Here is a 12,808-nt window from a genome sequence, read left to right as displayed (position 1 = left end):
CTTCCTCTAAACTCTGTGATCAGGTACCATGTAAGAAATTCCACTCCCTAATTAATCCTAATCAGCAGACTTGTTAATGGGCACATTCTTGAAATTTAATGGTTGAATGACCTAACACATTACTGTTAATAAATAAGGGTTTCTCACAGCCCAGAATTAAGATGTGGTGAAAGAACTGTGTTTAGCTTTTAAAATTCTTTTCCCTCTTCCATCTTGTCTTTAAGCACAGGCAAATTCTGTGGTTTTGTGTCAGTGTATTGTTTTCCCTGGCAGTACCACTTCTCCTAAAGGGAAAAAATGCCCCTTAAAATACCAAGAAAACAATATTTATGTAGGCATATGGGGTGTAGTAGGAGATAGTGAAGGGACTGGCCACTTTAGGCCAGCAGTTTTGCCTTTTTTTCCTGCCTGCAGGACTAAAGGAACTTTCTCTGGCCATCCCTGCTGTTTAATTATGATACCCCTATGTGCCAAGTGTATATATGCTTTTATATAATAACAGAGAACTGCTGAACCTTTGAAGCTGCTGCTTCTCTCCAGAGGTGTGAGCATGGAGATGGCCCAACATGAGGGAGTGAACAGTTTGGGAGGGAGTTTGGGTCCAGCTGCCCTCCCTGCTGCTGGGAGGGGATGGGAATGGGGCTTGCTCTCCTTTTCCCCTCTGAATCTGTGGCTGGGGAATTGTTCCCCTTTGGGTTCAGCGCTGAGGGACTGAATGTGGATCGTGCTTCCACACCACAGCTGGCCAGCAGATCCTGGTGTTTGTGCTGTGGCTTCTGGAGTGTGCAGACATGAAGGACAGAATCATTGCATGGGTTTATTATAAGCTTCTCATTGTTCCCTATAAAAAAAAAAAATTCTTACTTGTTACCAGATTTCAGAAGGCAAGAAAATATTAACACTTCTGAGCTTTCAGTTGTAGGAGCTGCTTCTGAAGGAGTGTCAAGCTTTCTAAAAAGTCTTACAATAAATTCTGATACCCATTTACTCTTTCAGGAGCTGGGAAAACTGGAGAAACTCAGACAATTTTTCACACAACTCTAATATGGTTTGGGCATTTTTGTTTATATGATCTGCTGAGATGGGTGAAGCAATTGGGTTAGTGAAAGAGCAGATCAAGGATACAAATGACAGCGTTCTTCTGCTGCACAAGAGTAGTAGTAAGCTCAGCTCTCTTGTCCATTTACCAGCAGAAATTGGCCTAATTTGCAGCAAAAGGAGTGCAAGCAAAAGATTTCTAAACATGTAGATAGTGAACTTTCCAAATAAGCTAGAGACATTCCAAATTTCCTTCTTCTGTATCTTGGGAGCAGGTTAAACAAGTACCCCTTCAGGGCAGGTCAGCAGTAAATGTGCTCACCTTGGTGCAGAATCTTGGGTTAGGTCTGGTCCATCAGCAAACCATTCTTTCCAGGGATCATTTAAGAGAGATTGGTGTGCAGCCACTTCTGTGAATCCCTGTTTTCCTTCCTTATGCATGGAATAATTGAAAGAATGGCCCCTAAATCCATACAATATTAGTGAGTATGGAATGACCTCTTTGCTGACTTTAAAATGATAAAGTATTTAGGTATGAAGTTCTGCAGCTGAGAAGGCTGTTGTGACATCATTTATGCAGAGATACAACCTGTCTGTGGCCAAAACTTCTGTAACATCTGGTACCATTTATTGCATCTATTTCACTTTCTTACATACATCTTAAATGTTTAAGCACAATAGAATTACAGCATTCTAAAATACAAATCTGTTTTGTAGTTTTTAAAATGCAGATGTGCAGAGTCAGACTACAGCTACAACTGCCTCAGAGTAGCCATTTTTAATTTTTTACTTCCCATCAGAATTTAATTGATTTCTGCCCATGAGAAAATTTAATCTCCACTTCAATGAAAGCACCCCTTTCGAGTGGTGTTTGCCATGTGCATGGAAGACTAAATTCTGGAAAAGTTCCTGTTTTCCTGTGTACTGAAACTTTGTTTTGCCAAGCTGAACCTGATGTCAGTTTAGGACTTGAGCGCTTAATTCCAAATCTTGCTGTAAACCAGCCAAGAGTAACACACGGACACAACAGAGTCTGTAGGGTGGTACCTTACTGCGGGTCTTCCCTCAGGACTTGGTTGGGATTTGTCTCACTTGTTCTGCATTTCTAATTCAGTGAATCTGTGGAAAACATTTAAATCTGTGGAATTTCAAATCCCACGAAGCTCAAGCCTGTCTTCTTCTGTGAAGCAGTAGGGCAGCGTGTGGTCAAGCACAAGGTGAGCTACCTTACATGGTAAGGTGTGCTGTGAGCTGCCTTACATGGAGGAACTGTCTTTGTTGGACAGGTTCACTCCAGAATGATAAATATGGAGTTGTTTTCACTTTGCACTTATAAAATGTCACCTCTAATTGAACTTCCAGTACCTTCTGGAACATCTGGATGAAGTGACTAGGAGAGGGGAAAGCTGTTAAGTATGAATATGGAGCAGCATCTGTTGGAGTGCTGTTGGGGATTTTTTTCTCCACCTGGCTGGTTTTCCAGATGGTTCAGGTGGGCAGAATTTCAGCAGCTGTTTTTGTTGTTTGGTCAGTTTAAAATGCTGATTTCTGAAATCAGATCCAGTCATGAAATAGATCCCCAGTTTGATGAAGCAATTGCTTCACCTGTTGGAAAGTTCTTACCAGAGCTGACTGAATTTTTTTATTGTTTTGAAGACTCATGGGCTCTGTCCTTGCCTGACTGCTGTTTCTCACAGCTGGCTTTGAAGAGATCCTTTTTCTTGCAAACAATTGTTCCCCATTACAGCTCCTCCCCATGGCCTTGGATTGTTGTTTTCTGTCTTGCTCAGTTCTAATGCAAGTCAAGCCTTAGAACAGAAGTCTTCATCTGTGCAGCACTGTCTGTGGATAGCCACTGAGTGGAGTTACAAGTTACTTAAGGATTGCTTGTACGGCCTGGAAGGGCTGGGAGTCAGTCTGGGACATCAGTGTGAGGTGGCCATGTGGAATAACAGACACAAACTCCCAGATGGCTGTGGTTTGTGTCCTGAACCTGGATGAAGGTACAGGTCAGAGCATTGCTGAGGGCTGCAGGTGTGGCCCCACACACTGTGCTGGAGGGCTGGCACAGTCCCTGCAGGCTGGCCCTGTGTGCCCAGAGCAGCTGTGGTGCAGAGCACATTCAGTCTGCTCCAGAGCGTGCTTTAAAGCTTTAATGGGATCCTTTTCAAACAAGTGAGCTGCCTGGGTTAATGGATAAAAGGTTTGCTTAATTTGCCTTAAATACAGGCAAAAACTGTATGGATTGTAGGAATTCTGGAGTTTGACTGTTTTCATACTACTTTTGTTTTCCTCTGGTGCCCATGAACCAGCCAAACTAGGAAAGAGGTTTCTTTGGTTAAGAGTTTACCCTGGAAGAATCCCTGGACCAGTTTTGCTTAAACTTGTTGCACATAATAATGTAGTTCTGGGAATGACCCATGCCAGTGCAGGTGCTGCCACAAAAGGGCTGCAGCATATGGAGGAACAATGTCAGAGCACAGGAAGAGAGTGAGAAGAAAGGTGCAGCACAGAGAAGCCACTTTGTACCTGGAAAAACACCTGGCCCAAGAAGCTTCTGGCTGCCCCCTGCCTTACTGAAGGGTCTGGCTGGCACTTGCTGTGGTAACAAGGGAGCAGAGCAGGGCCTGAAGTGAGCTGACCCTGGGAAGCTTGGAGGAAAGGTATGTTAAGGTTTGTCAACTTTTTCCCCAAAATAATAAATTGAATTCCCTGAGTCTGTTTAGCCCCCAACAGTACTTGGTAAGTGATTTCCCCATCTATATGCCAGCCAAGGAGTTCTCTTGCTCTTTGTCCTCCTGTTTTCTTTCCTGTCCTGCTGGGGGGTGAAGCAGCTGGGCAGGTGTGTGGCTGCCAGCCAGGGCCAGCTCGCAGCACATGACAAGCAGGGACCTGGGGCAGCAAGGCCTGGCCATGGCCCCTGCACTGCTTCTGTAGGAGGCTGTGTCAGCTCACAGCCCCCCCCCAGGCACCACCTCTGTCTGGAGCTGAAGCATCTTTGCTGTTCTCTCATTCTGATACCTGTTCTATGCATGTGGATTATGGACTCCAAATCCAGAAGCTCTGTTATACACAGGTAAATTTGAAGTACTCTAAAATACCATTTTTACACCATAGCACCAGTATGATAAAATGAGTGATACTTGTTTTAAGGTTTGTTTTAGTCTCTCCCTTTTGACACACTGTATACACCAAAAGATGACATTCAAGAGATGTTTTCAGTATTGGCTTGTGCATCTCCTTCCTTGCAATGAAAAACATCAAATGAAGCAAAAATGGCCACATTTCTTGTGAGCAGATCAGGTTTCAGGCCATGCAGTGGTTTCCTTCCACTTGTTATCCTCTAGAAATCCTGATGCACAGGGATGTGAGGGACAAGAATCTGTCACCTGCCCTGAGGATTTGCCTTGAGTTAGAACCAGGACCTTCCCTGTGTCCTGGCCATGGTTTGCCAGGGTGATGGGCAAGCAAATGTCATTGGAAATCACTGGTTCTGAGTTTAATTTCAGGGCAGTTCACCCCAAATGGCTCCAATTTCAGTGATTTCCAAATGCAGCCAGCATCATTTTCTGTGTTGCTCTTAATATCCTGCCTGCTGCTGAGGATAAAATTCACTTCTTGACTGGGCCTGCACAAGACCCAAACTCTGGAATGCTATAATAAAGGTAATTTGGACTTCAAGGGCCAGCACAAGGCCATTGCTTTTAGGGGTGTTTTTACTCTTAACAGTTTCAGCTATGCCTTTTCACACTTAGTTTCATAAATAGGTTCCCTATGAATAATTTACCAATTATTTTTCTGCTTTTAGTCACTGGATAAATGATTGCAGATTTAAAGCATCTGCTGCTTTATATGTTGATCCGTTTTACTTGCTGTGTAATATTAAGCAATTTATCTGCAATTTAATTTTGAATTAGTACAATATTTCTGATAAATGCGTTATGGAGTTAGCTGAGCATGGAACAGGAATTTACACACTTAGGTCAGATATTTCCGATCAGTAGTAGCTTAAATTACATTTCCTATATATGTTCTTACAGACCATAGTGAAATGGAACTGGCACATTTGCAAAAACTCTGCATCGAAAATGATACACAAATATTTTTTTTAAAGCAAACAAAACATTGTGGGATGTTTTTAAAGCAAACAAAAGAGCAATGTGGTAAAATGCTGTGAAATAGCCTATTTAAATTATTGGTGAGGCTTTTGGCTGATGTTTTAAAGATTTTTTGGTGCACTTGTTCAAGTTAAGTGAACACAGATGCAATTCCAAAACCCCTTTTTATTCCTTTGTTTTCACCTTGTCCCTATGACCCAGTTTGCAGTAACACAGTGCATAAGGTTTTGATTATTGTTTACCTCAGTGCAGTTTATACCAAAAGCCCCACTTTGCTTTCCAGGAAAGCCACAGCCCCTCTCCAGAGTTTCTCACCCGAAAAGAGGCTGCAGATGAGTGACAGAGGGGCTGGTGAGCACTGTCAGGTGAGGCTCATCAACGAGACCTCAGTATGGAATCAGCTAAATCCACTCAGGAAATGGGCCCCTCACCTGAGCCGCTGGCTGTTTGTTCCTGTGACTGTGAGCTGCAGCTCCCAGCCCGTGGGGCTTTAGCTGAGGCCGTTTTGCAAACACAGCTTGCACACCTTGGGGAACAGGTGGCCTAAGCACTGGTGCTCCTCTCCCCTGCTTTCTTCCCACAGGAAGCTCCTGAGCTGCTCAGCACCTCACAGGGCCGAGACTTTGGGGTTTATGTCAGACTGGAGAGCTGCTCTCCCCTGCTTGTAAGATGCTGCCTGAATCAGGAGGGGATGGAATTCCTGCATACAGGCCAGTGGCAGGGATTGGCCCCTGCTGCAGTGTCAGATCTGCCAGGTGCAGTCAGGATCACCTGGGAGTGACCCGAGGTGTGCCGTGTCCCAGCAGGCACAGGACCAGAGGGAAATGTTCCCTGGCACAGGTGAGAATGGCACATGCCCCAGGAGGGCTCCTGACCCTTGCCCAGGTGAAAGGGCAGAGTCAGTTGACCACCGTGTAAGCACAGCACATTGCAGAGGTTTGGTTGGTTGTGTCAGGAGGAAGTTGCACAGTCAGATGTATTTACACTTGACTGGACTTATCCTCTGACTGTTTTATTTTCCTCTGGCTGAGCCTGGAATGTCTGTTTTTCCTGCTCTTTGAGTTTGTGTATCCAGCTTTTAAATTGGCTGATCAGCCTGTTGTACTCGTGATGGCTTCAGAGGGAGTTTGCTTTGAATTAGGACCCTTGGATGAGGATTCAGTTGCCTTGAAAATCCTTTTGCTGGGGGCACCTCAGTGAACACAAATTGAAATGAAAATTGCTGGAAAAAGCATTTGATTCCTTTCTAGTAAATGTAGCTTATTTGAGTGATAAAAGGAGCATTTGTGGCCCTTCTGCACATGATGGATTCTCCACTTGCAATCTGTGTTTTCAGATGTTTCCCCATGATACAGAACAGTTCTGGTTTTACAGATGAATGAAGAAGGTACAAACATGTTTTCATTTTTTCAAAAGGTGATTAGTGCTTTAGGATATGAACATTTTTACAATCAGTGCTTTGAAAAATAAAAAGGATCTTCAGAGCTGTCATTCCATAAGGATCTTAATGGTAATGGTTCTTTTTTTTTTTTTTTTTGTGGTGTATTTACAAACAAAGAAGCAAAAAATGAACACAATTTATTGTCCTAACACTTCTCATATTCATCACTCAAATAAGTTCACCCATTTTATCACCAAGTCACTGTTTCTTTTCAATTAATATTAGAAATTGCTTTGTTTCTTTGGAAACTTGGATTAGAGTTTGATAATTTAATGTAACTGCTGTTAGAAATTAATTGTAAATATAAATAGAGGTTTTTAAGGATTTGTTATCTTAGCTAATTTTATTCTCTTACATAATCTGCTGTTAAATGGATTTGCAGCTTTTTGTTGCTTATGAAAGCCCAATTAACAATTCTTTCAGAGTCTGGTTCAGTACTGCAGTGGTAAAAGACTTTGATCTTCATTGTTTTTATTATTAGATTATTTTTTAACAATTACATTTTTCCTTTCCCTCGGAAACAGCAAGTGCAAAGTTTCTTTAGCTTGGGAAATTCAGCTACAGGGCTTTGACATTTATATGTTTGCACATTTCTATTGGTATGGATAAATATTTATAATATGCCATGTAAATGCACATATTCTTCCTGCTGTAAATGCCATTTCTAACAGGAAATCCATTCTCTTGCACAACAAGTATGATGTCCTTGGTCTTCCCAGCTTGACTCAATCCTCCAAGCTCACCTTGTTCCCTGTACTTTACAGCAGTGGACTCCAATAGGACAGAGTTTTGTCTTTTCTTAATTAATTATTTTACATGAGATTTTACTGCCTGTGGATGTGTGTACATGGGTGGATGATGCTGAGCAGATCCCTCATCTTTGTCTCATTTTTCCATTCCAACAAAGAACACTGCTGCACACTTTGACACAGATTCAAACACGAGCTGCTGTTTAAACCTTTGGCACGTTGCTCATCCTCCCACAGGCCTCTCTCTGTAGCTGCCTGCTTTGGTTTTCTTCTTAGCCATGCTTCAGGCATACCTGGCATCTACTGATTTTTTTCCTCTGCTCTTGTCCTTCTTTAAGAGTCCCTGACAAGGGGGCTGATGCAAATTGCAGCTCAGGCATCACAGTGGTCAGCCAGAAACTGTATTCATTAGCAAAGAACTGACACGTTCCCCGCTGGCCCTGGCACTCGATGAATGGTGCTGATCTGAAGTCTTCCAGGCAGCTTCCGGGTGACATAAGGGACTGTCCACCACCCTGGTCACCAGAGCCAGTGTGCTGGAAAGAACAAAGAGACAACTTGGTAACTGTGCATGAAAAATAGGTAAATGATGTTCATCTGTCTTTTTGCCTACTTGCTTTTAACTGTGTCATTTTTTGTAATCTTATATTGGGGTAAGATTCTTTTGCTGGAGAAAATCTTAATTTGCTCTGTAATAAATTAATCTCAAAGTCCAGAGCTGGCTCACTTAACTTTCAGGTATTTATCAAACTGAAGGAAGGACTAGTCTGGTTTGATTCAGAGTGATGCTGTTATCCAAACTGCTGCAAACGTAACTTGAGGATGGCATTAAAAACACCTGGAGCTCTAATTCTTAAAACTGTGTCTTTGTAGGTGAAAGTCCTGTTGTTTATTATAGACAAGGAGGCAAAACCTTTGTAATTTTAAGAAATGTGTATCTTAAGTCTCTGAGTACAGTATATGTAGCTACAGCCAGGTTCTACAATTTGGAACTAACCTTTGTCTTGTTTCTTGTGAATTTTCCTCTTTAATGTTTGCTACACATTGAGTAATTTATTTTTCAGAGCTAAAAATCCTTGAACCTTTAGAATACAAAAGCTGGATGAAAGAAACATATCTATCTAATCATGCACCCACTTTCTTACCATCAGAAACGAGTATCCTATCCAGAGGCTCCTCCAGTTGGGAGGGCAGGGAGGAATGGACTGGTCCTGGCTGTGCAGTGCCACTGCCTGTGCAGGGGCCTCGCACACGGCACACCTGCTGATGTAGGGCTGGATCTCCTCCTCGGCCAGCGGCGCCGTGGGCAGCGGGGCGGCGCTGGACAGCCAGTAGGACTTGTCATTGCGGCTGGCATAGTAACACACCTGGTTGATGTTGCAGTAGGCAAATGGCATGGTACTAAACACAGGCAGGCAGGATCCTGCCAGACCTGGAAATAACAGCGAGTGATGCCAATTATTTCACTTCCTAGGTAAGCTGAAGATTGTATTCTGGCCAATGTTGCTACAAAACTATGTATTTTAGCAGGACTTAGGTAATGCACAGATGTTAAACCTCCCAAGCCCTTTACCAAAACGTCTACATGAAAAACAGAGACCTATTACCAGTATCTTCCTTTGACCAGTAATATTTAATTGTGTCAATCTGATATTTAAACATGATGGTAGTTTGTCACCATGAGAAACAGTTATGATAACAAATTTCTTAGCTGTGCCAACACTGAAAAATAAATTAGGCAAGAGGTGGTGGCTGGTTTAAAAGGAGATCAGCTATTTACAAACTCATTAGGAGCAGTGAGAAACCAAATGACAATACTGATAAACAGAAACATTTCTGTGAAGTATGACAAGCCGTTGCTAGCAGTCCATTAAGCTGCAATCTCAGCAGCTATCCTACTGCCTTCCAGAAAGGTTTCACAGACTTCCATTCCATTCAAAGTGAAGTAAAAGGATTGACAGATTTTGCAGAGCCAATCCTGCAAAATTCTCATCAGGCAGACATCAGTGGGAACCAAGAAGTGACCAGTGCATACTTCTGTGGTGAAGTTCTTCCAGAACTGAATTTAGAACAGTTTCATGATGGCCTGTTGAGTTAGCAGTAATCACTGCACCAAGTTCTGCCTTGAACTTGGTGTGTGAAGTGTTATTTCTGTAATGCCCCTAAACCCAAACACTTTCATTAAAAACATGTGACATTTCTATACAGAAGTCAGTTTTGTTTATCACTGATAATATCCCATTCCAGTACTAATGAAGGATCTGGAGCAGCCTGAGTAGGAAAAATGACTGCTAAATCACACAGGAGACAAGGACTCAGTTTCCTTTCAATCTTATTTTCACTGCTGTTATGAGGCATTCTGTTAGCAACTGGCTCTCCTGGGAAATGCCAAACACACAATAGTGAAAACATTCTAAAACATCACTTCTATTCTAAAAATAGCTCTTTTTATTGCTCTTTTAAACACTTCTTTTTTGTTCAGCTTATTAGGTCTGTGATCTTTCCTCCTCAGAGACTTCTCTGACTCTTGTATAACAAGTCAACAAGAATTTAGGAAACTTTTTCTGTGCAAATTGCCACCAATCAGTTCCTCAGGCTGCAAGTCAGGCAGCTTATTTAGACATCTAAATTTAGTCAGAATTATATAAGACAGGGAAGAAGTGACCCAAGGCACCAAAAGGAGCTGTCTCTGGAAGGAATTTGGCTTTGGCTTTTCCAAAAATATTACCTTCTGACTCTGAAAAGCACAGGATTCTGCGGTACACGTGATGCATAATTTACTTGTAAAGCTTACTTATATTGCCCAACTGTACTTACCCAACTTAACCAGCTCTTTCCCAAGCTGTGTCTACAGTAAAAAAGGAGCAGATCCTCCAGGGAATTATTTCAGAGTGGCCAAATAAGATTTCTAACCTAGGAAAATCTCTCCAGTGACTTCAAAGACAGCCTAAAATGAGCTGGGATAAGTGAAATAAACCCCTCATCTCTCCAACTTCATGTCAAAATTACTTAGGAATACTTTTGTGTTCAATTGCAGAGCAGCAGAAAGCCATTTTACATGGGTGACAATAGGGCAGCATATCCAAGTTCATTATCATCAGTGTAAATTAGCATAGAAAATAAGTAACTGACAGTTCTATAGCTTGCTCCCTGTGACTTGTCTTTCCTCGTATAGACAACACCATATTGTCCCTTAGCTGGAGAGCAATTAGGTACAATACATACCAAGATCTTGATTATGGGCTTTCTCTTGTCCTTCCAGGTACAGCAGACTATAGCCAGTCCATAACTTTGGCATCCCCTGTGGGCAGAGTGGTTCTCTGTCTGACTGACTGTGAAGGACAAGCAAGAATCCACTTGCAGATCTAATTTGGGGGCCTGGTTGTCCTGGGACACCAGTCTGGCCAGGTGGACCTAGGAGAAAGGTAAAATAAATTTACTTGTATAAGAGACAGTAAAAGTTCACACCAGCTGTGTGTTAAATGTTCAATAAGAAGTTCCCAACTGAATATAATACAACTTCAAGGCTGCCATAAGCAATAAAGATACAAGCAGACTTCTGCAATCCTTCTTCTGGGAGAGAAATTAACTAGATTGCCACTGAATGCTTGGCACTTGGCTTTTCTATTGTGCCTCTGTCTTGTGCTGTATGGGTTAGGAAATGAGCTGAAGTGGGCAATGATTTCCCAGACTTACTAGGATGAATAGAATGTTTGGACTGAATTTGAATCTTTGCAGTAACAGTCGATGCCCCTTGCTCAAATATGTAAACCCTTAATTTATTAGAGAGCAGTCACAGGTAAAATACAACTTTAATTACTGCCAGACAGTTGCCCCATTAGCCCTGGCTCAGAGGTGCATGCCTATTGATATATTCTGTCTGAGCATGGGTGCTTAATTGCCTTTCTGCTTAATAATGGATGCTGAGATAAATTTTCTTCCAACGGGTCTTGTTATGACGTCATTCACAAATGTCACTGTCAATGCTTGAACTGAGAAGGGGCAAGAGGTGTCATGGAATCTCAGGGTAGAGATGGATGTATCCATGTGGGAATTGGGGGAGCAGAGAGAAATGAGTCTGTGCATCATCTCACGCCTCTCCCCCGTGAAGTCATGCTCCATTCTTACCTGGTGGCCCAGCATATCCTTGCTCTCCTCGGCTCCCTTGGTCACCTGGTGGTCCAGGTGCCCCAGGTAACCCATCTTGACCTGGCAGGCCATATGATCCTTCTTCACCTTTTATGCCTAGATAAATACAAAGTATGTGCTTTTCCTTCATAGGGCTGCATTTAAGGTTCTGCACTATCCAAAGACAAAGGGCCAGTCAGCAAAATGGACACCAGGACAGGGAAGTGCAGAACTGCTTCTGCTGGGAATTCCCTTCACCCCTTATTCACCCTGTGACCACAGCAGTAGCTCAGAGGCATGACTTAGGAACAGCAGCTCCTGATAAGGCTTTCTATCCTCTCCAGAGATCTTGTGTGATTTACAGTCGAAGTCAAAGCACTCCCCAACAAACATTATCATGCAAGTCTCGTGCAGAACTGCCTTCAAGATCTGTACCATGGAATGAGCTGTAACTCCTCCTGAGGCAAGCCAAGCTGTCATCTCTGAGAGCCCCATTCAGCAACGTCTTAAAACACACAGTGAACTCCCGTTGAAGTAATGGATGTATTGGAGTACTTAGAGAACAGGGAGGGACTGCAGAACGGGACATTTTTAGGCTCCTGATGGCCTCACCTTTTTGTATTTCTCACATGTCTGTGTACTTTATACATTAGGGGGGAAGGTGTGGCAGTGACAGTAAAAGATACACCTCATGTAGTGTGCAGATAATGATGGGCCTGTTCACTGGCTACTTAAAACATAATCTGAATTGAACAAAGTAACACTTATCAGGTATTGTTGCACTTAGAAGTGGTTTTCCCCTTTTGATAAAAACCAGTTTTCATATTAGGGTGTTTCTGTAGTTTCATTCCTTGCAGACTTTGCTACTTAACCTGCAAACTGAGTATTTCAAGGTTGTCTCACGGCATTCAAACTTCCCCTTATTACTTTTTACTAAGAAAGTCTGAACCAGTCAAAAAAAAAAAAAAACAAAACAAAAAAAAAAAAAAAAAAAAAAAAAACAACAACAAAAAAAAAAAAAAAAAAAAAAAAAAAAAAACCACCACAGCAGCTTTTCTATGTCGGTTGCAGAGTTACTCTTCCAAAGCTTAAGACATTGAGGGGTTTTAATAAAATCCATTGCTTTTGCCAGTAAAACCTACAGTTTGCCTTCCAAGCCAGGAAAAAAATTGGATTCTCCTATCTTAATGAAGGAAAAAGCATTACTATTTATTTCTTTCATAAAACCAGTGTAAATATGTGTATCACTGTATCACCTGGTTTTACAGAAACCCTTAATGATGTATATAAAGGAAACACAGCTGTGTAACCTCAGAAACCCCTTTTAGCTGGCA

The 12,808-nt window shown here is 42.2% G+C and overlaps 1 protein-coding gene across 1 annotated transcript in view; it reads right to left on the bottom strand.

The window, feature by feature from the left end:
• Nucleotides 1-5,977: 5,977 nt before the first annotated feature.
• COL4A4 (collagen type IV alpha 4 chain) overlaps nt 5,978-12,808 on the bottom strand; it is a 61,762-nt gene continuing 54,931 nt past the window's right edge. Inside the window, exons 44-47 of the mRNA XM_053951998.1 lie at nt 11,475-11,591; nt 10,572-10,760; nt 8,492-8,778; nt 5,978-7,882 (exon numbers count right to left, since the gene is read on the bottom strand). Coding sequence (XP_053807973.1) covers nt 7,619-7,882; nt 8,492-8,778; nt 10,572-10,760; nt 11,475-11,591 — 857 coding nt within the window. The 3' untranslated portion in view covers nt 5,978-7,618. The remainder of the gene's footprint in view (nt 7,883-8,491; nt 8,779-10,571; nt 10,761-11,474; nt 11,592-12,808) is intronic.

This window comes from Vidua chalybeata, chromosome 10 (assembly GCF_026979565.1).
Source record: "Vidua chalybeata isolate OUT-0048 chromosome 10, bVidCha1 merged haplotype, whole genome shotgun sequence".
Taxonomy (NCBI): Eukaryota; Metazoa; Chordata; class Aves; order Passeriformes; family Viduidae; genus Vidua; species Vidua chalybeata.
This window is presented reverse-complemented; position numbering and strand designations above follow the sequence as displayed.